The sequence below is a fragment of the Protomyctophum bolini genome (assembly GCF_963924005.1).
Source record: "Protomyctophum bolini genome assembly, chromosome: 3".
Lineage (NCBI taxonomy): Eukaryota > Metazoa > Chordata > Actinopteri > Myctophiformes > Myctophidae > Protomyctophum > Protomyctophum bolini.
In genome coordinates this window covers 40,519,647-40,546,969 of record NC_137864.1, presented here as the reverse complement: position 1 = coordinate 40,546,969, position 27,323 = coordinate 40,519,647, and the positions used below count along the sequence as shown (strand labels likewise).

At 43.5% G+C, this 27,323-nt stretch overlaps 1 protein-coding gene across 1 annotated transcript; it reads left to right on the top strand.

Moving 5' to 3' along the window:
• unc93b1 (unc-93 homolog B1, TLR signaling regulator) lies at positions 1 to 27,158 on the top strand (the record flags this gene model as incomplete). Its single annotated transcript, XM_080759044.1, has 16 exons — positions 1 to 164; positions 296 to 352; positions 2,236 to 2,439; positions 2,662 to 2,803; positions 5,309 to 5,462; positions 6,339 to 6,500; positions 7,918 to 8,047; positions 10,188 to 10,281; positions 12,459 to 12,583; positions 15,776 to 15,958; positions 17,020 to 17,293; positions 18,066 to 18,190; positions 19,613 to 19,735; positions 21,023 to 21,148; positions 23,420 to 23,663; positions 27,103 to 27,158. The coding sequence occupies exons 1-16, from the start codon at positions 162 to 164 to the stop codon at positions 27,156 to 27,158; spliced, it is 2,202 nt and encodes a 733-aa protein (XP_080615170.1). The 5' UTR covers positions 1 to 161.
• Positions 27,159 to 27,323: the final 165 nt, after the last annotated feature.

The window sequence follows — 27,323 nt, the reverse complement described above, 5'->3', positions numbered from 1 at the left end:
GTGAAGACGAACAGGTTTCATTTCCACCGCCGGGAGTTTTTATTTTATTTATGGTTCACTTTTACGTGAGAAAGGGGAAGTGTACCAATAAAATAATCGTGCAGTTCTATCATGAGACGTACTGTAGAGACCCATGATCCAGGCAGCGCGCACCAGCAAAGATGGTAAGTCCAAATCCTTTTCTCGTAGTATGTATTGTTGTTGTTAAATAACAAACACTAACAAAGGGTAATAATTAACTGTGCTGTATGTGTGTGTGTGTGTGTGTGTGTGTGTGTGTGTGTGTGGCTGTCAGTATGGAGCAGTATTGCAGAGATGCTGGCATATAACAAACAAAGTTACATCGACTAATGTAAGTTATAATCTTTATTATTACTGTTAAGTTTCGTTTCACCCGTAGCTATAAACACGTCTGCAATGAACTTCATTCTTGACGAATGACACTTGACCGCCCACCTATCAATCAATACCCTATCGACGGATTCATTAGCTTCTATTTTTAACTCTTATTATTTTGCATTTACTAACATTTGGCCTATCGTAATAAAAATGACACCCACACACAGTCCCCCACACAGTCTCACACGCACACACACACACACACACACACACACACACACACACACACACACACACACACACACACACATACGCAATCCTAACTGGTTTTCAACTGAGTTAATATTTATTTTCTATTAATTTAGTGTACAATTTCTCATGAGTTAATTGACTTTCATGTCAGTTTAATTTAATAAATATAAAATTAATTAATCTTAAATATCACCACAGTAGGCCTATACATGATTTCATGCAATGTAGGCTCATTGAAAATTAGGTTTTGAGAGTTTGCTGCACCTACCTCTGGTCCATAGCTCTAGCCAACGGCATTGCAACGAGAGGCGAGCTATGGACCAGCTAGCTCTGCTCTCACCCACGAAGCCGTGTTTAAAATATAAAGTGACAGACAGCGACAGTAACAACTATACAAGTAGTAAGCCTACTGTGGAAGAGGGAGGAAATTATAAGTCCCATTTCATAACTTGGCAGGATTCCAGAAAATCATTGCCATAATATGATGGTCATTTAGACCTGACATCGAACCTGACGTCGGAATTTAAAAAAAAGTCTTCTAAATCCTAACCGTTTTCTAAAAAACCTCATGTTTCTATATCAGTGGTGCTCAATATTTCATGTCAAGGACCCCAAAAACTATATGTAATATTGAAAATAGTTCCAGGGCCCCCCCCCCCCCCCCAGAAGCAAAGATTTGAGTTAAAAACGTTCGCTCTGAAAGAATATATATTCAAAGATTTGCACCACATTTACACGATTCTTCAAAAAATAGCATATAGTTAAGTATAACATAATGCTTAAAACACCAAAAGGGCTTCCCTTACAGAATGGGACCACACTGCAGCGGCATTGTCTCAGTGAGCTGAGATTTATTGTTATCATAATTTATCCCCAAGTTAAACCATACTAATAAATATTGGCTGATTAAAATTATGTAAGTAAGAGACAATAAAAGACAATCACAAAAAGCCAGCACCCCCCCCCCCCCCCCCCCCCCCCCGAACCTCAAATGACGTCACATTGTAGGCTCTACAGAGCCGAACCGACTTTTATTCGGCTCTAAAATAGGAGTATGAATCGCGCCTGCCTAAAATTGCCCAGACGTATCTTAAGGATGTTGCCTATGAATGCTGTTTTATAACAGTCAATGATGTCAAAAGCAGTAATGTACCGTATGTATAATGAATCTTAATCTTGGATAACTTCCAAATGGATGCATAAATGTCAGCTGTAGCACACACTAACCACCTAACCACGTAACTCCAAAATGTATTTCTTTCTGGAAATGAAGATTTTTTAATAAGGCAGTATTGCCTTATTAAAAAATATATATATATATATATATATATATGTTTTAATAAGGCAATACTGCCTCATCAAAGTTGATATTGTGACTTTATATATTGAGAGGGGGAGAGAGAGGTGGTGGAGTTTGAGGGTCCAATGATAGAGTTAAGAGGTGTTGTCCAGAGCGCTTTGTGTTGGTTCAATGTATTGTTTTTTAACCAACACACAGACATAAACTAAAGCTAGCACTGATTTATGCCAACACCTTAAAAATAGGTGGTTTCCTCCCAACAGCAATGATATGATAAAGATGATATGATAAAGATGAACGATATGATATTAAACTCAGTGTAAACTCCTCCTCCTGGCTGTCAGATGGAGGGAGCGGATGCAGAGGACATAGTCCCAGAGATGGACCCCCCTGATGCCCCTCTGGTCGACCCAGAGGACATAGTCCCAGAGATGGACCCCCCTGATGCCCCTCTGTTCGAGTCCGACCCAGAGGAGATGGCCCCAGAGATGGACCAGCCTGACGCCCAACTGGTTAACGTCGACCCAGAGGGGAACGCAGAGGAACCGGTAAGAGCTGCTCATTCCTCCATCATGTCACCATGTCCTCATGTCCTCATGTCCCCCTCTCATCCCTCCATCATGTCCTCATGTCCCCCTCTCATCCCTCCATCATGTCCTCATGTCCCCCTCTCATCCCTCCTTCCTCCATCATGTCCTCATGTCCTCCACCATGTCTTCATGTCCTCATGTCCCCCTCGTCTCCTCCCTCCTGTCTGTCCCGTGTGTCAGATGGAAGAGTTCCTGGGCCCTCAGGCAGAGTATGACGAGGAGGAGGAGGAGAGGCGCTTCTACCGACGCAAGAGGCTGGAAGTCATCAAGAACGTCCTGGCAGCCAGCGTGGGAGGCATGATGGTCTATAGCATCTACATGGGTCAGTGTGGGAGGCATGATGGTCTACACTAGCATCTACATGGGTCAGTGTGGGAGGCATGATGGTCTACACTAGCATCTACATGGGTGTGTTGGATGAAGTCTGTGCGTGTGTGTGTGTGTGTGTGTGTGTGTGTGTGTGTGTGTCTTAAATGCACCAAGTCTATGGCCCTCATTTATCAACCGTGCGTACGCCAAAATATGGGTGCACGCCGAAATTACCGACATTTTTGACATTTACCATTTCCGCCAAAGCTTGAAATTGAACGTGACAACGTTCAATTTCCACGTTTGCTCCTCAGCTGGCGTACGCATGTTTTTCTGTCGCAGAACGGCGGAGCAGCATTGTTTGACCAGCTGAGAGGCTGCCAAAGGCATCGAAACATATGTATTCACTCCTAAAATGTTAATATAAAACTGTATGTATATGGGCTACATGTAAAAAAAGAAAAAGAAAAAGGAATGGACCTACAAGATGTGTCTTTGTGTCATATTAAATTTATAGGAGCTTTCCAACTTTACAATTAAAATCGCACTTGATTTAAGCCATTTAAACAGTGTTTTGCATGAGCGCATACATGCGAGGATTTGGGCTGTCTGTGCTGGAATATTTCCATGACGTTGGAAAGTATAGCCTATAGTGCAGTGCTGCCTGCAGCTGCGGAGAGTCCCAACATGCATGGGTAGCCTATATACTGTAGCCTAATCTACAGTAGGCCGATGTCTTTCTGGAGTTACATGTGCAATCTCCTCCTCGTTTAATAAACCCGAAGCGTCGCTCGAATGCCAAATGTACCGCCAGCGCAAGTGGGAACCGCATCGGAGATGTAGGCTACCCAGCCAGCCCACCACCACCACTCCTCCAGTGCCAGCCACATGGGCTACGGTTTTAGCTGCACATTCATATATTGACAGTTGAGTTGAGTTGACAGCCTATCCACTGCAGCGACTAGCGACTGTGAGGCAATCTAAATAGACTGTCGAACGTGCATGGTCAGTTGATCACGGTGTCACGGACAGACAGACAGGCAGACAGGACAGGATCAGGATCGAGGAGCAGCACCTATGCAAAACAGCAGCGTGTGTGTGTGTGTGTGTGTGTGTGTGTGTGTGTGTGTGTGTGTGTGTGTGCGCGCGCGCCTATTTGTTATTTAATTCATGGTTCACAGGTTCAGGTTTTCGTTCACTAATAGATCTTGTTGTATATTAAATTAAAAATACTTTAATAATTTAATATAACTGTACAACTAACAACACACAGTGACAGTTGCTTGCAAATTGCGATATGTGCGTCAGCGTGCGTGCGGGGGGGGGTGAGGCGGGCAGCAAGGGGGAAGCGAAGCGAGAGGAGAAACAGACCTACAGCTTTATTTAATTCATGCAGGTTTATTTATTTAAGATACAACAAGTTGCAAGTTGCGTGTGCGTGCGTGCGTCTGTGTGCATGAGAGAGCTAGGCTATCATGTCGGCAGTCACCTACAGGACTTTAATATCACAGCAGTGCGCAGTCTTCGCCGTGCACTGCGCACAAATGGGTAAAATTAATATAGGCCAGCCTAATTCCATTCATGGCGATGCGATGTCGATGTGTCATGTATAATTGTATATGCGTGCATGCGTGGACATGACAGCAAGGCAAGCGAGGTGAGAGGGAAATAGACAGCTAGGCCTACAACTTTATTTAATTCATGCAGGTGTTCGTTCTTTATTTATTTAACAAGACACCAGTTAGTTCGGCTTGCAAGTTGCGTGTGCGTCTGTTTGTGTGTGTGTGTGTGTGTGTGTGTGTGTGTGTGTGTGTGTGTGTGTGTGTGTGTCGAGAGGGGGGTGTGGGCAGCAAGGCACGGGAGAAACGTATTTTTTCCTGTAACCCTAGTTACCAAACTTACCAGCCGTCGTATTGTGATTGTTCATGTCGCAAAAACGAGGGCGAGGCTTGATTTCATAGGGCGTGCCAGATAGATTTCAGCCGTCACATTTATTAACGTCAGGACGAAATTAAGGAAGGATCAGCTGTTTGCGATCACTTTATAAATGCCTTGGCGACGTGGGTGTACTACGAAACCTGCACTCGAATCTGTGGCAGATTTTACACTCGATTGATAAATGAGGGCCAATGTGTGTGTGTGTGTGTGTGTGTGTGTGTGTGTGTGTGTGTGTACATCTGAAATCCACGTAACTCGAGAACCGTTCGCCCCACCAACTTCAAATTCGACACAGACGTTCCACCGCGGGGGGTGGAGTGCCCGCTGTTGAGTCGGTCGGACCCACGCTTGGCCACAGAAGGCCTCTCTCCCTGGCCAGGCTCCATAATTATTTGGGATAAGAAAGATTATAAGTATTGTATCGTGATCCAATATATTCACATCGTATATATATATCCTGATACAGTGAATGCACAATCTATGATTGGCAGTTCTATACCTTAACCGTGTCCGTGTGTGTGTCCGTGCATGCATGTGTCCGTGTGTGTGCGTGCGTGCGTGCGTGTGTGCGTGCGTCCAGGCCTGTTGCAGATGCAGCTCATCCTGCACTATGACATCACCTACAGAGAGGTGAAGTACAGTAACATGGGCCTGGAGGACATCGACCACAAGATGATGATGGGCATCAACGTCACGCCTATCGTAGGCCTACTGTACACGCCTGTACTCATCAGGTAGGCACGCACACACACACACACACTGCTGTACAAGACAGGCTGCAACGATTCATCGATTAATCGATTATTCAATTAGTCATCAACTAATTTGGTAATTGATTAATCGAATCGGCAACTAATCACTAGTTTTTTTGCAATTCATCATTATAAATGATATTTATTTCCCACTTAACCATAGTTTATAACCATAGTTTTCCAGTGTTAAGTGCGACTAAACTAAAGAGAAGTGATCCATCTCTCTTCCCTTACAATCTGATGATAGTTGTACAGTAGCGACTGCAGAGCAAAATATGACACATAACGATTATAGTATCAAGTATAAAACATATGGCTTGAATGTTTATTTTTAAATTACCTGTTTGAGTTCAGAAGAGTTCTGTTCCTTCTAGACTGACACATGTGTAGCTATTCTTTAATCAAATGTATGAATAAGCCTAAAGACACCATGAGTTGCTTTCATACATTTTTATTTTGTCTTTTATTTGAATAGCAGCCTAATCAGCAGCTAATCAAATTAATTTTTGAATGAATTATATTTTTTGTTAGTTAGAACTGAATGTCTAAAATAACCTAAAATATATATGTTTAAGGTGATAGCTAAATAAGTGTCATAATCCGATTAAACCGATTATCGGCAGATGAGTCAATTATGAAAATAATCGTTAGTTGTGGTGGTTAAGTGTGTCTGTTGCTTTTATTAATATTGAACCATAAAAGCACTAACAACACTTGATGCATTGGGAGACACAGGTAATGGTTTTATATTTCTTTAATCTCTCTCTCTCTCTCTCTCTCTCTCTCTCTCTCTCTCTCTCTCTCTCTCTCTCTCTCTCTCTCTCTCTCTGTCTCTCTCTGTCTCTCTCTCTCTCTCAGATTCTTAGGTACTAAGTGGATGATGTTCCTGGCTTCTGGAATCTACGCCCTCTTTGTATCGACCAATTACTGGGAGCGATACTACACCCTCGTTCCATCGGCCGTCGCCATTGGTGTAGCCATTGTGCCTCTCTGGGCCTCGTTGGGGCACTATATCACAAGGTGAGGAGAGAGAGATAGAGAGACTGTAACTGTATGATGATTTATTTTGATTTTTCATAGAAGTGTATATTTGTACGTCTTTACCCATTTTGACCTGAGATCAGATTCTAAAAAATGTTCTTCTACATCCTGACAGTTTTCTGAAAAAGCAAAGCTATGTGTCTATGTCAGTCGTTCTTCGATTTTTCAAAAATAGCAGATCTACAAGCTCGTAGCGCGCCACTCGGTGGCACGCTATGAGCTTTGTAGATCTGCTATTTTTCAATAGCTAAAGCATGACATAATGCCAGAAGGGGTTCCCGCCTCAAAATGGGTTAAATGTTCTGATGAATTGAAGTTGGGGGACCCTGATGTAAAACAAAACAAAAGCCTTTGTGCTTTTTCTGGCTTTATCCTTTTGTGTTGACCTGTACTTTCGTTTTAACTGTACCCAGTCTGCAAACTGTAAATACAATGTTCAATCAATCAGTCAATATTTGCTCTCTCTCTCTCTCTCTCTCTCTCTCTCTCTCTCTCTCTCTCTCTCTCTCTCTCTCTCTCTCTCTCTCTCTCTCTCTGTCTGTCTCTCTCTCTCTCTCTCTCTCTCTCTCTCTCTCTCTCTCTCTCTCTCTCTCTCTCATTGGGAAACAGGTAATGGTTTTCTGTTTCCTGACAAGTGACCGTTTTGAACATACAAGGTTTCTGCCTGACAGCGACGATATAAAAGTCTTGTTCTAAAACGGGTAGTTCCAATACTTGATTCTGATTGGCTGGTCAGTCGCCTCACAGCTAGAAGGTCCTGGGTTCGCTGTCCTCGGGACACTGGATGCTGGCGGCGTGTTTCCTCCTCCGCGTCATCAGTGCCCATACCCGAAGGCGGGGTTGGCGAAAGGGCCTTTCTGTGTGGAGTTTGCATGTTCTCCCCCGTGTCCCCTAGGGTAGGTACCCTAACAAAAACATGCAGTAATCCTGGTCTCTAAACTGCCTCCCCCTGGCCAGCCGGGGCGCCTGATGGAGGGGAAAGGAACTGGTTGGAATAACGTGTTCTTTCCACGCGCTATATGTACGTCCAACCAGGGAAACTCCCCCCCCCTGTCAGGTGTAAAGGAGCAACTTGGACACTCAGGCATGAAGGAAGCATGAGTTCAAGTCCGTTGCTCTCCCCTTGTCCCCCATATATGGGGACTAGGTTGGTGGAGGGTGTGTAGAGCCCAGGATCACAGTAGATGATTGACACAGGGGTGAAAAATGGGTTACAAAATCGTGGGATAAAAAATATAAGTGTAAAATACCCGGTAACCTGAGACCTCTCGTGGCTTATTGCTTAATTTTACTCTCTCTCTCTCTCTTTCTCTCTCTCTCTCTCTCTCTCTCTCTCTCTTCTCTCTCTCATCTCTCTCTCTCTCTCTCTCTCTCTCTCTCCCCCCCCCCCCCCCAGGATGGCCCAACAGTACTATGAGTTTGTGAACTACAAAGACGAGCAGTTCCAGGAGCAGAAGAAGCTTCCTAAAGGGGCGAGCCACGGCTACGTCATCGTGTTCCAGTCCGTCTTCTACATCATATTCAACGTGAGTTAATCTGACCTGAGATCAGATTATAAAGATGTCTTCTACATCATATTCAACGTGAGTCTGACCCACTCTGACCTGAGATCAGATTTAAAAAAAAGTCTTCTACGTCATATTCTACGTGAGTCTGACCTGAGATCAGATTAAAAAAATGTCTTCTACATCCTGACAGTTTTCTGAAAAAGCTATGTTTCTATGTCAGTCGTTCAGTCTATTTCTTTTAAATAGCAGACCTACAAGCTCGTAGCGCGCCACTCGGTGGCGCGCTATGAGCTTGTAGATCTGCTATTTTTCAATAGCTAAATCATAACACAATGCTAAAACCAAAATGGGTTAATGGTGGCTGAACCTGTTTGGTTTGATTGATTGATTGATTGATTTAAATACTTTATTAGACAGAAATGTAAAACAGCAACAGTCAAACACTTACAATTTACAATTTAGGCATTTATCAGACGCTCTTAATCCAGAGCGATTTACGTTAAGCAATAACAAAAAGCATGGAAATACATTACATACGTAAAACTAAAAAGTAGTCATGAAACATGTATAATTAAGCTAAGAACGTAACAGGAATATCTATATCATCTGTTTTCGTCCATATCACGTTCGAATAGTTCAACTATAGCTGATCTATACATCGACACGTTGTGAGCTTGTAGATTGGCTATTTTAACTATTCAAAAATGTTTTTGTTTTTTTCAAAATAGTAAAAAGGAAGAAAAAAAAGGCAACGTAGTTTAGGGATAAGGGGTTTAGTATGGACCAAAATAGAGCCATAAGGATAGCACCAACACACACCCTCCACCAACCTAGTCCCCATATATGGGGGACAAGGGGAGAGCAACGGACTTGAACTCATGCTTCCTTCATGCCTGAGTGTCCAAGTTGCTCCTTTACACCTGACAGGGGGGAGTTTCCCTGGTTGGACGTAGCGCGTGGAAGGAACACGTTATTCCAACCAGTTCCTTTCCCCTCCATCAGGCGCCCCGGCTGGCCAGGGGGAGGCAGTTTAGAGACCAGGATTACTGCATGTTTTTTGTGAGGGTATCTACCCTAGGGGGCACGGGGAGAACATGCAAACTCCACACAGAAAGGCCCTTTCACCAAAACGTTTTGTGTCCATTTGGGTCCTATGTATTCAATATAGCCTATGCTGCATATACAGTATATGCCAGGGGAACCAGTGCCAACATTGGCACAAAGGAGAGTGTTCACTGGCACACTCGCAAGTGTGTGAGAGAGTATCTTTGGTTTTAAATAAACTATTTAAAAGAATGCAGTCAAATAAATCCCTCACATTTGTGTGTAAATTACATCCTGCATTCTACATTCATTCAAACGGAACTCTTGTTATTACCCTGACTCTATAATGATCATTATAACAATGTGAAAGAAATATTAAAAAAAAGAAGGAAAAACTTTATATTTGTGGACAAGCAAAATATGTTGGAATTATTTTTCACGTGGTGTCATTAAAATGAATTAATGTTGATATGGCACAATGACGATCTAGAAAATAAAAACATGGCACTTCATTTCACCCATTCTGAACGGGAACCCATTTTGGTCCTCGCTACGAGCTTGTAGGTCTGCTATTTTTTTTAAATCGAAGAACGACTGACATTTTTAGAATCTGATCTCAGGTCAGAATGGGTTCATCAGACCAGTGTGTGTCCAGTGGAAACCTCGTATGAATCTGATCTCAGGTCAGAATGGGTTAATGTTGATATGGCACAATGACGATCTAGAAAATAAAAACATGGCACAAAAAGGTCGCAGACCCCTGGTACTGTATACAGTATGCCATATTCAGGTAGAATCTGGTGTCAGGTCTCAATGGGTAGTTAAATCCTTAGATAATTAGTTGTCATTGTAGGCTAATAATTATATCACGAGTATAAACTGCAGATACTTTGCATATTAGCAGATAGATAGATAGATAGATAGATAGATTGACTGAGACATCGAGCGTGCGTCCGCAACTGGTTGTGGCCCCCATCAAGTGACCCTTTGACCAATGCGGCCCTCGATCGCCCCAAGTTGAGTTTGACACCCCTGATCTAAAGCATATACTACAGTACATAAAGTAAAGTAAATGAGATGATCTCTGCCTCTCTTCTTCTTCTTCCTCATTCAGCTGAGTTTCGTGTTTGCGGAGTTCCCGATGCGTCTCTTCCTCCAGGACTACCTTCATGACTACAACCACACGCTGTACCAGGTCAAGAGCTGTGGTAAGACGTGTCCATTTCTGTCGCCTCACAGCTAGAAGGTCCTGGGTTCGATTCCCTGCTCGGGACGCTGTGGGTGCTGGCGGCGTGTTTCCTCCTCCGCGTCATCAGTGCCCATACCCGAAGGCGGGGTTAGCGAAAGGGCCTTTTCTGTGTGGAGTTTGCATGTTCTCCCCGTGTCCCCTAGGGTAGGTACCCTCACATGTTCTCCCCGTGTCCCCTAGGGTAGGTACCCTCACATGTTCTCCCCGTGTCCCCTAGGGTAGGTACCCTCACAAAAAACATGCAGTAATCCTGGTCACTAAACTGCCTCCCCCTGGCCAGCCGGGGCGCCTGATGGAGGGGAAAGGAACTGGTTGGAATAACGTGTTCCTTACACGTGATATACGTCCAACCAGGGAAACTCCCCCCTGTCAGGTGTAAAGGAACAACTTGGACACTCAGGCATGAAGGAAGCATGAGTTCAAGTCCGTTGCTCTCCCCTTGTCCCCCATATATGGGGACTAGGTTGGTGGAGGGTGTGTAGAGCCCAGGATCATGATTGACACAGGTGTGAAAAATAGGTTACAAAATCGTGGGATAAAAAATATGTTAAAAAAAAAGAAAGACATGCAAATCCCTTGGCTCCTTCAAAACCGCGCTGAAAGGGAACCTACGGACGGCTGCAATTCGAAACTGGGCCCCGTAAAATCCCCTCACTGTATATGTTTATTTTTTACGTCCTTTATGTTAATTCAGGACAGGTTAATTCCTGTTCTGTTCTTTGGCTATATAGAAGTGTCTATTTTGTACAAGGTGGACCCTCTTGTAAACAAGTGTCACATTTTTTGTCTTTTAACCCATTTTGGGCGGGGAACCCCTTTTGGTGTTTTAAACATTATGTTATAATTTAGCTATTGAAAAATAGCAGATCTACAAGCTCGTAACGCGGCACCGAGCTTGTAGGTCTGCTATTTTTGAAAAATCCTTAAAATGTGGCTCAAATTTTCCAGAAAATTAAATAAAAAAATTAAATTTCGACGTCAGGCCTGAGTGGGTTAAATTAAAAACTATTCAAGAGACTATGACTAAAACTAAACTGTCAAAACACTGGTGGTATAAGTACAGCATCCCACTGGTGACACCTAGTGGCGACTGAAGGAATACAACTGAGGGGGAAACACTTAACCCATTTAGGACAAAAGAATGTTTTCTAAATAATGACAGTTTTCTTTTTTTTAAATATATTTTTTATCCCACGATTTTGTAACCCATTTTTCACCCCTGTGTCAATCATCTAATGTGATCCTGGGCTTTACACACCCTCCACCAACCTAGTCCCCATATATGGGAGACAAGGGGAGAGCAACGGACTTGAACTCATGCTTCCTTCATGCCTGAGTGTCCAAGTTGCTCCTTTACACCTGACAGGGGGGAGTTTCCCCTCCATCAGGCCCCCCGGCTGGCCAGGGGGAGGCAGTTTAGAGACCAGGATTACTGCATGTTTTTTGTGAGGGTACCTACCTACCCTAGAGGACACGGGGAGAACATGCAAACAATGACAGTTTTCTGAAAAGAGATAGATAGCTTTATTGTCTTTCAGCAGATACATAAAATGCATAAGAGAACAAAATGTCGTTTCACTGGCTTTTAGTATGCTAGTTAAAAGAGCAAAAATACTATTAAAATCTAAAATCCACTTAAAAACAAATAAATTAAAAAGCACCATTAGTTCATTGAGAGACAGATATTGCACAACAGGAGTCCTTATAGCAGCATATAGGGGGAAAGGTTAGGGGATATTGCACTTGTTCAAAAGTCAAACAAGTGCAATATCCCCTAACCTCATCTCCGCCGATTAACCTCCCCTCTCCTCCCTGTCCCCCCAGGGGTCACGGTCATTTAACCTCCCCTCTCCTCCCTGTCCCCCCAGGGGTCACGGTCATTTAACCTCCCCTCTCCTCCCTGTCCCCCCAGGGGTCACGGTCATTTAACCTCCCCTCTCCTCCCTGTCCCCCCCAGGGGTCACGGTCATTTAACCTCCCCTCTCCTCCCTGTCCCCCCCAGGTGCCACGGTCATTTAACCTCCCCTCTCCTCCCTGTCCCCCCAGGGGTCACGGTCATTTAACCTCCCCTCTCCTCCCTGTCCCCCCCAGGGGTCACGGTCATTTAACCTCCCCTCTCCTCCCTGTCCCCCCCAGGTGCCACGGTCACCGGGGTCATCCCAGGGTTCAACGTCACCGTGCTGACCAGGCTGCCGCGCTCCATGCTTCTCATCAAGGTGGAGAGCATCCTCATGGGCTTCGCCTACCTGTCCATGATCATCGTAAGTGATCAGCCTGGATCTGTACCATGTAGCAGATGTGTACCATGTAGCAGAAGTGTACCATGTAGCAGATGTGTACCATGTAGCAGATGTGTACCATGTAGCAGATGTGTACCATGTAGCAGATGTGTACCATGTAGCAGATCTGTACCATGTAGCAGATCTGTACCATGTAGCAGATGTGTACCATGTAGCAGATGTGTACCATGTAGCAGATCTGTACCATGTAGCAGATCTGTACCATGTAGCAGATGTGTACCATGTAGCAGATGTGTACCATGTAGCAGATCTGTACCATGTAGCAGATCTGTACCATGTAGCAGATCTGTACCATGTAGCAGATGTGTACCATGTAGCAGAGCTGTACCATGTAGCAGATCTGTACCATGTAGCAGATGTGTACCATGTAGCAGATGTGTACCATGTAGCAGAAGGAAATTCTTGGCCCGAATATGATTAATATTATATATTCTTTCCTACAATTGCATTGTACCTTCCATCCATTTAGACCTGACGTCGAAAAAAGAAAAAAAAGTATTCTGAAAGAATATATATTCAAAGATTTGTGGCGCATTTTCACGATAACAAAAAGATAGCAGACCTACAAGCTCATAGCGCGCTATGAGCTTGTAGATCGTAGATAGTATAACATAATGCTTATTTAAAACACCAAAAGGGGTTCCCACCCAGAATGGGTTAAAGCTACCTGATTTATGGCAAAATAAATGGTTATGGCGAAACCTAACTTAAATAATAATCACTATTATGGGTCCATAAAACATTTATTCAGCTCTTTTGAATGCATTTATTGCATTCACTATTCGGTGATATATTTTCTGCCTATTCGGGCCCGAAACCGAATAGGCCGAAAATGCATTTAAAAATGTCTGCCGAATATTTTCTGATCAGGTGTAAACGACATGGATTTTGGAAAAACAAATGAGTTCAACGCGAAATGCTGCACATTTCTTTCACCGTAGTAGTAAATGCTGCCTTTGTGGTCTTGGAGGAGAGGGCAGTTGTTTTACAGACGGGTAAAAGGGCAGGGGCTGAAGCCCCCTTTGATGTCTAATATGTGCGCACGTCCCTTAGAGGGTAACAAGAACACTCGGCGGATTTACTCTTTTTGCCGACTTCTCAAGACAAGTCGGCAAACCGTGGAGAATATTCGGCAGAATCTGAAGAAGAGTCGTCGCGCGGCGAATCTTCTTAAGATTCTGCCGAATATTCTCCACGTTTCGGGGCACTTTCAGCAGCTGCAGCTGCAAGTTTCTGAATGTTAGCTACTGTGCTAACGACGATAACCAAAACAAACCCAAACCAGAAAAATAGCTGTCTACTTCCTGACTGAATTACATCTGAATAGCAACGCTTATTCTCCACGTTTCGGGGCACTTTCAGCAGCTGCAAGTTTCTGAATGTTAGCTACTGTGCTAACGACGATAACCAAAACAAACCCAAACCAGAAAAATAGCTGTCTACTTCCTGACTGAATTACATCTGAATAGCAACGCTAACAATGCAGAAGACGCTAACACTGAGGAGCTAAGCTAAAGTAACGTCCTAGCGACGTCCAAACGACACGGGGCGAGATAAGAATATTCAGAATGATTCCTATTTGTTTTTTTGGCATTTCGCTTTTCGCTTGCCGTATGCTAATGCTCTGTGCAACTATTAGCTTGTCATTGACTCCCATGAATGACTCGTATCTCCTCATCCAGGGCGCTCTCCGTGGTGATAAATGGATCGATATGCTGGCGCTTCATTTCTGCTCCTCATCCGTCTGTCCCGCAAAATATGAACGCTTTTTGGAGCGTATATAAATATATTAAGATGATCGGAGATTGTGAGGTCACTTTGTGTGCGCGCCCACACACACACGCACACACACACACACACACACACACACACACACACACACACACACACATACCGCCTCCTGGCACACACACACACACACACACACACACACACACACACACACACACACACTGTGAAGGCCGTAGTACTGTAAATATGACATGAATATGAATGCAAAGTAGCGGTCCATGCTTTTGCATGCTTTTATTGATCTGCTGTCTGATCAGCGTGCATGATCATCATGCAGTAGCTAGATGCGCGCTCCAGCGCCGAGATTTCTTCCCGTTTCGGCGACTCTTCGTCACTTTCCGTCCGAGTTCTCAGACAGAACTCGGACCGGAAAGTGACGAAGAGTCGGCGAAAGGGGAAGAAATCTCGGCAAAGATGAAGAACAGTCGGCGACCCGAGTTCTCCAGTATTCCCTTAGAGTATATGAATAGAGAAGACACCCGAGTTCTCCTCCCATCCACTTGCATTAAGTTGCATGGATTGTCCCAATAACATGAACGCGCTGGTCGTTGACTATCATTGTGCCGTTTGTGCGCGTTCACGTATGAAACATTCGTTCACGTGTCATGGCCCCAATCACATGAACGTGCGCAATGATAGTCAACGGAGCAGCGCTGGCTCGAGCTACAATGACAAATTCGGCCACTATGTCCATTTCGCCTCAGGGTTTCCTCTCTATTCATTGCGAACGCAGTGAGCACTTACTATGAGACCTAGCAGATCATGTCTGTCTGTCTGTCTGTGTGTGTGTCTGTCTGTCCCGCTATACGTCCAAATATGGAGTGTGTTGCATCAATACGTCCAAATATGAAGTGTGTAAATCACTCAGCTCCATATATGGGCACAAAAGGGGCCAGGTCCACATATACAGTAACAGCGGGACAGACACACAGACAGACAGACAGACAGACAGACATGATCTGCAGGGTCTCAGCTGCGTTCGCTTCCCGCGTTTGCGCGTCTTACTGGTATATACTCTAAGGCACGTCCCTATTCTCTGTCCAATAGTTCCTGTTCTCTGTCCAATAGTCCCTGTTCTCTGTCCAATAGTTCCTGTTCTCTGTCCAATAGTTCCTGTTCTCTGTCCAATAGTCCCTGTTCTCTGTCCAATAGTCCCTGTTCTCTGTCCAATAGTCCCTGTTCTCTGTCCAATAGTTCCTGTTCTCTGACCAATAGTTCCTGTTCTCTGACCAATAGTTCCTGTTCTCTGTCCAATAGTCCCTGTTCTCTGTCCAATAGTTCCTGTTCTCTGACCAATAGTTCCTGTTCTCTGTCCAATAGTCCCTGTTCTCTGTCCAATAGTTCCTGTTCTCTGTCCAATAGTTCCTGTTCCTGTGCGGTGCTGCGTACCGGCCGACAGAGGAGATCGACCTGCGCAGCATCGGCTGGGGGAACATCTTCCAGCTTCCGTTCAAACATCTCAGAGACTACCGTCTGCGTCTGCTCTGCCCGTTCTTTGTGTACAGCGGCTTCGAGATGATCTTCGCCATCACCGGACTCTCCCTGGTATGAACCTACCGTATCAGGGGTTGGGCTGACTGGCTGGCACACCTTCACCTAACCCATTTTGACCTGAGATCAGATTCTTTCTTCGATTTTTCAAAAATAGCAGATCTACAAGCTCATAGCGCGCCACCGAGTGGCGCGCTATGAGCTTGTAGATCTGCTATTTTGCAATAGCTTAAGCATAGCATAATGCTAACACCAAAAGTGGTTCCCGCCCAAAATGGGTTTTGGCCCTGATAGTATTGATATTGATATAGTATTGATTTCAGATGTTTTCAGATTCCAAACCCGCTTCAATTACTTCATGACTAGTATTAAATGACTAGTACTTGACTATATAATTAAAATGTTATTGTCTTCATAAAGTTAACATAACTATAACTAAATGCATTTGAAATTCAATAACAACGTTACTTTTCAGGATTCCAATAAAATAAATAGCAAAAAATGATTCACGTTTTCAATTCAAATATAGCAAAAATAGCCGATCTATACAAGCTCAAAATGTGTCGCACTGCAGTGCGTTTTTTAAAGGGACACTGGTCTCACTACCTTCCTGGACTACAATTCCCATAATTATTTGGTGCACTGCTCCTCATTGTGGATAGGGGGAGAGCTGTCTTACTGAGACAACATGTAGTCCAGGAAGGAAGTGAGCCCAGTGTCCATGACATCAGAGACACCGGGCTCACTGCTACAATTTAAAATATCTAAAACCACATATTACCCACATAAAGACCCCCAGGAAAGTGTTCTAAAGCTTCTAAACGTCATTAACATATATCTTTTTACAAAAAGGGTGAAGTGTCCCTTTAAGCTTGTAGATCTACGACAGTAATATGTCAATGTGGCTCCGGAACGCAATTTAGTAACACAGACCAGGCTTTCCTTCGAGGTGGAAAGCCTGGAAATTGACGTGAGGTTTTACACCGTATCGGGTTACATTGTTGTTGATCTTTCTGTTCTCTCCTCAGTCCTATGGCGTGTGTGTTCTCTCCTCAGTCCTATGGCGTGTGTTCTGTTCTCTCCTCAGTCCTATGGCGTGTGTGTTCTCTCCCCAGTCCTATGGCGTGTGTGCGCTGGGCCTGGAGAAGCTGTGGCTGCTGGTGCTGACGTACGGCCTGTCTGCGTCCGTGTTCTCCAGCCTGTCCCTGTCCCTGCTGCGCCTGCCGCGCTGCGCGGGCCTGCTAGGGGGCGCCGCCGTGCACCTGGCGCTGCTGGTGGTGCTGCTGTGGTGGTCCCCGAGCCCGCGTGCGCCCCACCTCCTGGGCCCCCTGCTGGTGCTCTCCGTGCTCTGGGGACTCGGCACCGCCCTGAACAAGACCGGCCTCAGCAGTGAGTGTGTTTGTTTATTCTCTCGTTTGATGGAAATGCGCTAGGACAGTCCTATAGCAATCCATCGGTTGGATTGGCTATAGTCTCGTCTCTCGTGCAGACAACAGACAACTATTCCACAATCTCCGAATAGTCTGGGACTACAGCCCCCATGAGCCGAGTAACGGTCTGGGACTACAGCCCCCATGAGCTGAGTAACGGTCTGGGACTACAGCCCCCATGAGCCGAGTAAAGGTCTGGGACTACAGCCCCATGAGCTGAGTAACGGTCTGGGACTACAGCCCCCATGAGCTGAGTAACGGTCTGGGACTACAGCCCCCATGAGCTGAGTAACGGAAGCAGCCATTTCCATTCACGATTTTTATTTATTTATTGCGACGCGTTGTGAGCTTGTAGATCGGCTATTTTCTGCACGTGTAAAATCAGTTATTATGACGGCTACAAGGCCCGCCATTTTAGTCGACTAAATCTACAGGTGATTTACAGGTGATTTAGTACTGGTTGACTGGTTGATAAGGAGAAAAAAAAGGTTAATTTTTAAAATAAAATATTTTTTTTCCCGATTTTGTAGGCCTCAAGATCAGGTAGATTATAGTTATAGTCACCAATGTACACAGTTTTTTACATAATATGTAGTTAAACTAGTCGACTAGTAAACTAGGCAACTAGTCAACTAGTAAAAATGACTAGAAGTGAATGCCACACACACACACACACACACACGCACACACACTTCTATCTAAACACCTGAGCACCGTGTGCTGCTGTTCAGTCCTGTTAGGTATGCTGTACGAGGATAAGGAGCGCCTGGACTTCGTCTACACCATCTACCACTGGTGGCAGGCCATCGCCATCTTCATAGTCTACCTCTGGTCCGGGCCCTACATGCCCATGAGGGTGCGTGTATGCGTGTGTGTGTGTGTGTGTGTGTGGGTGCGTGTGCGCGTGTGTGTGTGTGTGTGTGTGTGTGTGTGTGTGTGTGTGTGTGTGTGTGTGTGTGTGTGCGACCCTTAGAGTATACTGTATATGAATAGAGACGGCACCCGGAGGAAAACCCTGAGGCGAAATGGACATATAGTGGCCAAATTTGGTATTGCAGCGCTGTGCCAATTCTGGTCCGTTGGCGTTGACTCTCATTGCGCAACGTTCATGATGACACGTGAACGCTGTTTCACACGTGAACGCGTGCAATGATAGTCAGCGGCACAGCGCGTTCAAGATTTGGCCCAATCCTTCCCAGAATGCACTCTGTTCCTACCCTTCAAGGAGGAGTGAAATCGCCTCATGCGCTTTTGAGCAACTTAATGCAAGTGGACGGGAGGAGAACTCGGGTGCCGTCTCTATTCATATATACTCTAAGGTGCGACCGTACGTGTTTGTTTACATACTTCTATGTCCCCATAATTGTAGTGCAATTTGATAAATAGACATTTTGTGTGTGTGCTTACAATGTGTCTGAGAAGATTGATTGATTGATTGATTGATTGATTGAAAGTTGTATTCACAGTTTACAGACTGGGTAAAGTTCCAACGAAAGTATACAGGTCAATACTATAAAACTGCTACGAGGATAAAACCAGGAAAAAAGACTAGTTTATATCATGAGGGTCCTCCATTTTCAATTCATCAGAACATTTAACCCATTCTGAACGGGAACCCATTTTGGTGTTAGCATCATGTTATGCTTTAGCTATTGAAAAATAGCAGATCTACAAGCTCATAGCGCGCCACCGAGTGGTGCACTACGAGCTTGTAGGTCTGCTATTTTTTGTACTACTGACATTTTTTTAATCTGATCTCAGGTCAGAATGGGTTCATCAGACCAGTGTGTGTCCAGTGGAAACCTCGTATGAATCTGATCTCAGGTCAGAATGGGTTAAAGACGCACAGATATACTCTTCTATGAGGAAGAAAATGAACTCATCATATACCGTATTATACCGAAAGTTAGCATTATGTTATACTTTAGCTATTGAAAAATAGCAGATCTACAAGCTCATAGCGCGCCACCGAGTGGCGCGCTATGAGCTTGTATGAGCTCATAGCGCGCCACCGAGTGGCGCGCTATGAGCTTGTAGGTCTGCTATTTTTGAAAAATCGAAGAACGACTGACATAGAAACATAGCTTTTTCAGAAAACTGTCAGGATGTAGAAGACATTTTTAGAATCTGATCTCAGGTCAGAATGGGTTTTAAGGAGTCTGGGGATTCACATTTCTTAATGGCTGTTGGTAGGGCGTTCCACATTTTAGTGGCATGAAATTAATTTTGCTCTCGTGTCATTGGCTCTTTTGCACTCTTTGTACCCGCCTCCTTATAGGCCAAGCTCTCCATCCTATTGGTCACTCTGTTGCTGGCCTGCTACTGCTATTGGGAGATGGAACGTCGCCTGGCCAGGAATCAGAAATTCAGGCTGCCTCGTATCCCCCGCCCACGGCACAAGGTAACCAATCACAATCTCAGACAAACTAAACAATGACAAAAACCTCTGCTGGAAAACGGATTGTATTTGGGGTTTTTTGCGCAGTAAATATGGTGGAGAGACCTTTTTTGCCCCGGTGTCACGCACCATACCTAAAATATCTTGGCACCGTGCCAATTAAGACAAGCGAAGAAAACAAAAGTAGGAGTGAAGTATAATATTTAATATTATACTACAGGCAATGGGTTGAAATAATCTCTCATGCTGTGCTCAAAGGGCCATGACAGCACACCTAGACGTTCATAGAAGATTTGAGAACGGCCAGCACCGGGCCAAAGCGCTGGAGAATCTCCCCTCGGCCAGCACAAAACATTTTTGAAACAAAAAAGTAAAACAAAACAATCAAGAAGTTGAGCAATGATGACACGTGCAAGAAATGATAGATGACCTATTCGTCGGCTTCATATTGCCTAAATATTAGGTTTTTTGTAATTTATTTTAAATTGGCAAATATTTGTACAACCCTTTTAAATTGTCATCCAGAGAATTCCACGTTGGGATTCCTGTTATCGAAGGACACATCATGTAAGCAACCCTGGCTTTTTAAAGGATGGACTTTCAAACTGATGATGTAGAATGTTTAAGTCTGGTAACACCAGTTTGAAAGTCCATCCTTTAAAAAGCCAGGGTTGCTTACAGTAAAAGCAAACATAATAAACGTTTGGTTGTGTTGTAAACACTGAAATGTTCCTTTGTTGGCGCAGTTGTTTACATTGCTCTGTCATATCGCTCTGTCATATCGCGCCAAACAGTACTCTTACTGAACCACTTCCTTCCGGTCTCTCAGTAAGCCAGAGTCCAGCATAACGTTGAAGGTCCAAAGCCTAGATTGTCCCAAAAGGCGCCAGCGCCCTCCTCTGGCCAGGATGAGTAACTGAGTAACTGTAGCCACTTATGGAAAACAACACTTCATACTCAAGATAGCTCTTAAATGGTTATTTACACATCAGTCTTTGAGTGGTCCGTGCAAATTTATGTTTAAAATCAAATTTAACTATCCCCACTTTCTGAACTGGGTTCGGATAGCTCTTGTAAATGAACTGGTAATGTTTTTGCTCACTGCTCTCTTCTGTAATAAGTATAATAGTTTTGTGGTGGTCACGTACGTAACATGTTCCAAGGTTCAAGGCCAAAAGAAAAAACATTATTATTAGTGTGACGATGATAAGTCGTCACAGACACGATAACGTTTGGCGGCCGTGCTGACGGACAGCCCTGGTCACCATTTTGATTTGTTTCCTTACAAAGATCAAAGGCTACCGCTACCTGGAAGAGGACGACTCTGATGAGTCCGACTCTGAAGACGAGGACAGCTCCTCCACGGACGAGGACAGCTCCACGGACGAGGACGAAGAGGAGGACAGGCAGTACGAGGTATAGGCTAGTGTTCGTCGACTAAAACTGTCAGGGCCATAGACTGTAAAAAATATGGACAAAGCGTTCTCCGGGTCTAACATGAACGTAAAATGAAGCCAGTCAGTCCTTGTATTGTAAGTCGCCATCTTTCTAGATCCGTTTTGGCCCAGCTGGCCCATTGGCTGGCCCAGACAACGAGGCGGGACTTTCCCCCCTTCTTCTCCGTTGGTTTTTATTTTGACTCGAGTGGGAGGGGAATCCCGATCATAGACTGTAACGGTAGCCACGCCCCTCAGAACATACGCGACTTTATGGTCATTTATTTTATAAACGGGACCATAACTTTCCAAAAAGAATATTATGACATTAGAAATGAGACTTTAAACTAGTGACTGGAAGCAGAAAGTACATGAATACCATGTTTATTAAGGTAATACAGTCTAGGTGAAGTTGGGCCCAAATACATGGACTTCTATGGGGCTATGGGTTTTTCTGGGTCCAATGACAGACAGCGCCACAACAGGCCATTATATGAACTTTCAGGAAATCCCGATTTCCTCAGTGGCTTCACAAAATATCTGTCTGACTGCCCCCCTGGTCAGGGCTTAACATTAACGTTTTGAGGCACCTTATAATTTCCCATTCACTTGTTCCCGGACACAAATCTCCCTTGTTCCGAAGCACGAGCACACAGCTACATTTTAAATCAACTAAACTGTAAGTTGGTTTTGGTGATATGGATTTTTGGTTTGGATATTAGATGAATATTCTCAGTTTAACAAGTTAATAGCCCTATAATGTTATGTCTGTGATCTTACATACATTTCATGTATTACAAATACACAGGCATAGATCAGTACTATTCATAATAATGTCACTATTGACAAAATGACACTATTTTGTTGGCTTAGAAAACATGAAACCAACGGACCAAGTACAATTTGGAAAGATTTATTAGTGGTCCCGGACAACAGGACAAGCCTTAATGTCAAGGCCCTGACTATACATCGACTACCTTTTTTCACAGAGGAAAACAAAATAAAAACTAAGGCATGATGACTACAATTATGACTAAATGTGACTAAATTTGACTGAGGGGCTGCCATTGGATTCATTTTTTTTTCGTCATATGAAAGCAGAGAATCATAGCTTCACATTGACATTTTGGTTGTTCAGTTTGACCCACCAGTTTTGGAGATATGGCTTGCAAAGAAACAGCGAGTTGAGAAAACAGGCTTGAAAGGTTCACTTCTGTGGTCTCTAACATTACACCTAGCTACATGTTTAAGCATTTATTTCATATTTACATGTCTTCTGTGGACTCTAACATTACACCTAGCTACATGTTTAAGCATTTATATTTATTTCATATTTACATGTCTTCTGTGGACTCTAACATTACACCTAGCTACATGTTTAAGCATTTATTTCATATTTACATGTCTTCTGTGGACTCTAACATTACACTTATAGCTACATGTTTAAGCATTTATTTAATATTTACATGTCTTCTGTGGACTCTAACATTACACCTAGCTTCATGTTTAAGCATTTATTTCATATGTACATGTCTTCTGTGGACTCTAACATTACACCTAGCTACATGTTTAAGCATTTATTTCATATTTTCATGTCTTCTGTGGTCTCTAACATTACACCTAGCTACAGGTTTAAGCATTTATTTTATATTTACATGTCTTCTGTGGACTCTAACATTACACCTATAGCTACATGTTTAAGCATTTATTTCATATTTACATGTCTTCTGTGGACTCTAACATTACACCTAGCTACATGTTTAAGCATTTATTTCATATTTACATGTCAATTTCAGCTCTGACACTTATTTCAGACATGCTCTAGTATGTGACGAGTCTGCCTGTGCTATCAACTCATTTTGGTGAAAAGCTGGACTTTGGGCGATGGCAGGCTCTCAGTCAAATCTGGTCACAAATGTATTGACAATTTCGGCAACAGATCGTGGACTAGTGGACGAGAGTTCCAGTAGAACTAAAAGACGAGTCATTTTACGCTTGGTTGCATGCTGAAAATAGCCGATCTACAAGCTTGTAGATCGGCTATTTTCAGCAGGTGTAAAATGAGCCGTTACAATCGAGGGCACGCCGAAACACATTTGAATCGACTAAAACCTCGTGACATTTGGTCGACTAAAACTAGACTAACACTAAAACATTCCAGCCAGGTGACCAAAATGTGACTAAAACTAAACGAAAACTATTCAAAACTAAAAATCTAAATGTGCTTTGTCAAATAAAACAAACACTATAGCACGAGGGAGGAGGAGGAGGAGGAAGGAGGAGGAGGAAGAGGAGGAGGAGGAGGAGGCGACGTCAGCAGCCGCGGTGGGAGGACGAGAGAGACGCGGCGAACGGACAGGATTCGCCCCCTCCGGACGGCGAAGGGTCCAGCCAGGCTTCTGATGATTCACCCAGAGCCCCCAGAAGGGGCGGCGGTGGGGGGGGTGGGGGGGGTGATGGAGGGGGGGCTAGGGGGGGCGGTCGTCGTCGGAGACGTCAGAAACAGGGGGACACCCGCTGGCATGAGGAGAGGGAGGGGGAGAGAGAAGAGGAAGGAGGAGGAGGAGGAGAAGGAGGAGAATATGCAGTAGATGCAGTAGTAGTCTAGTTGAGCCCCGTTGTGAACCCAGACATATTGGGCTGTATTTTGCGTGTCTTTTAAGTACCAGGTCTTATTCCCTAACTTGAGTGAACTAAAGACCTGGAGGCGTGATCAATGCTCTTTGGCCACTCATAGAATAGCCAAATGGCATTGATCACGCCTCCCAGGTCTTTAGTTTACTCAAGTTAGGGAATAAGACCTGGTACTTAAGACACGCAAAATACAGCCCGTTGAGTACTAGGGGTGTCAAAAAGAATCCATTCGAATTAGAATCGCCATTCCCGTTATGAACGATTTCAAAATCGATTCATATTTCCAAAAATCGGTGGTGTTTTTGTGACATGAAAATGTAAGCTTATACCCTAATCACAGTAAACATCATGTCTTCAGTCATTTCCAAGTGACTGCACAACAGTGACACGTCATCGAAAATGTAAAATGTTCCCTCCCTTGTTTAGCCGACGACAGCGAAAATCTTAAAACGTTAATTAATAATAACTCGCGATCTAAATCATCCCGTCTAATTATGAAAAAACATCCTGTGTTTGACGGGCCCTCCGCTGTCCAGTCGCTACAGTCTCGTTATAGTTGTCGATCGCATCGATAGTGTTGTGGCTATTGTTACAGTAGCTGCTACTGTACACACATTCACAACAACATCCGGTCCGTCGGTAACCGTCGCCATAAACGATGGGCACATTTTTTTAATGGATTAAATAACCCCGGCCAAATACACGTCATTTTACATGTAAAGATCTTTTGAAAATAGCAGCTCTAATTTGAAAATAGCCTACCTACAACAAGCTCACAACGCGACGCGATGCGAGCTTGTAGGTAGGCTATTTTCAAATGGCGAAAGTTTAAATAGGGCTGAAGAGGTTAATGCATGTTTTGTTATAATAATTAACTAGTAACTGATGTTGTCAAATAATTGTAATTGGAGTAAAAGTGCAATATTCGCCTCTGAGATGTAGTGGAGTAGAAGTAAGTGGAGTAAATACTCCAGTAAAGTTAAAACAAATAAAACAATTGGAAATATTTCAATAAATCAGGAAGTATTTGATGCTACTGAACACAATGAAAGCCAAGGAAGTATACCAAACAACAAGGGAATTGTTAAATTAATTTAATTTAAATGAAGCTGCGATAAAATAAAATAAATTGCTGTGAAAGCAAATCCTTTTTTAATATGCTTTAAGCAGCACTTCTGACAATCTTACCTGTATTGCTTATTATCAACCCATTTTGGGCGGGAACCCCTTTTGGTGTTAGCATTATGTCATGCTTTAGCTATTGAAAAATAGCAGATCTACAAGCTCATAGCGTGCCACCGAGTGGCGTGCTATGAACTTGTAGGTTTGCTATTTTTGAAAAATCGTGAAAATGTGCCTAAATCTTTGAATTATTTCAGTTTCAGAGTTTCAGTTTTTAACTCAAACCCTTCTGGGGAGGTCCCTGGCCAATAGAGCACCGAAGTCCTGACGTCACTGTCGGAAGAGGGCGTCAGTCCCCAGGTTCATGTATTTTTTATTTGCATTATAATCCCCATGGGGGGATTTTAGATCTCTTCATATAAGAACCGACCATCCCGGCCTTTTCACTCATATGGATATGAAGCATCGACTGAAGTTGGAAATGTACAGATATACCCAAAGAGTAACAAAATAAGCGTTAGAAATGAGTCAAACAACCCAGAGACTACATTTCCGGGTATAGGCGGGTGGCTGCATCTGCCCGTCGCACAACAGAAATGTAATGTTAATTACGTTTATTTTTATTTTATTGATATGTAATGTTTCGTGGTTAGTACGAGTTGAGTCACCACCAGCTGAGCTTACGTCAATGAGGAATCTCAGGAACGCAATGTGTTGACAGCTGGGCGTGACGTATTATTAGCAGCGACATTGCCTTTATATGTAGTTTCAAGGCTTTTGCGGCCACATTAATTCCATGTTCTCCAGAAACTGGCTGTATCAAATATTAATGGACATCATTAACGACGCACAGCCACCCCCCTGACAGAAAGGCCGGGATGGTCGGTATATTTTTCAAACACAGTTCTTATATGAAGCGATCTAAAATACCCCTATACATGAACCTGGGGACTGACGCCCTCTACTGAAAGTAACGTCAGACTTCGGTGCTCTATTACATATCATTTTTGAGAACCACTGATATGGAAACATGAGGTTATTCAGGAAAGAAAATACATTTTAAAAAGATTTTTTTAATTTTGATGTCAATCCTAAATGGGTTAATCATGCATTTTTTGTTAGACAGTCTCAGGTTCATCATTATGAAAGGGTGCCAATAATTAATATTAATTCATTCATTCATAATTAATATTAATTATTATGAAAGGGTGCCAATACTTCTGGATGTATCTGCTTGTTTGTTTTGCTACAAAATTGATTGAGGAAATATATATTTCTATTATGCAAGATAATTGTATTTTTTGCACAGGAGAGGGAGAAATGAGATTGATGCATCTCGAAACAATAAAAAAAAAAGTTGTATTTTTTCTTTACGATCTAATATTTTGTGATGATTTGTTTTTGATTGCCATTTTGAAGTTATGGTTTAATAATGTATAGATCTTTGAGAGAGTGTCATATCTTTATTTCCTAAAATTTCCAATCAAATTACTGAATTAAAATTATACATGTTTTTACAGAAATTAAACCAGATATACTGATGGTTCAAGGGGTCCCGTATAAGTGCTAATACCAAGAGGTACGTAACTGTAAATGTATTGTGCTCAGATAATGCTGCTCTGAAGTCTCTGAGCATGTGTGAGAGCTATAGGTCCAATGTAGCGAGGGAAATCCATAACATTTGTTATTTCAATTTCAAAGTAAACAAGTTTATATAGAGTGGGATCCGTTCACAATTCAGGTCCGCTATTTGTCAGGATTTGAACTCGGGGACCAAAATCAAGACCCACACGTTACCGTCCGCAGTGAAATGTGTTCTCTTTCTGATCTCTTGGAGCGGAGAGCCACAGCTGTGTTAATTGACCTTTGGATCATGCAGATGGCATTAACACTGAGAGCTGTGCATCACAAAGCCAAATTAATTGTTAACTAAATCAAACATCTCCACACAATCAACAGCATATTTTGATGTGTATTTTGTTTGTACCGGTGTTGTTTGTTCTGAGTTAAAGGAGAAAGAGAATTGGGATGAATCAGGCCGAATATGCATCATGGTGACTCAGGCTCACTGTCAGCAGCTGTCTAAAAACCCGGAAGAGACACCGGCAGGCAGCTTCTTTTGGCCGTGCATGGAAGTTCAGGTGTGCCCAGGCTGTGTGACTGTGATCTGAAGTTCAGGTGTGCCCAGGCTGTGTGACTGTGATCTGAAGTTCAGGTGTGCCCTGGCTGTGTGACTGTGATCTGAAGTTCAGGTGTGCCCAGACTGTGTGACTGTGATCTGAAGTCCAGGCTGACTGTGATCTGAAGTCCAGGCTGACTGTGATCTGAAGGATGTGGGTTCAAATCCTCCTCGGTTCAGTGTCTCTGCATTTATGACGTCACATCCAGGTCAACAGTCA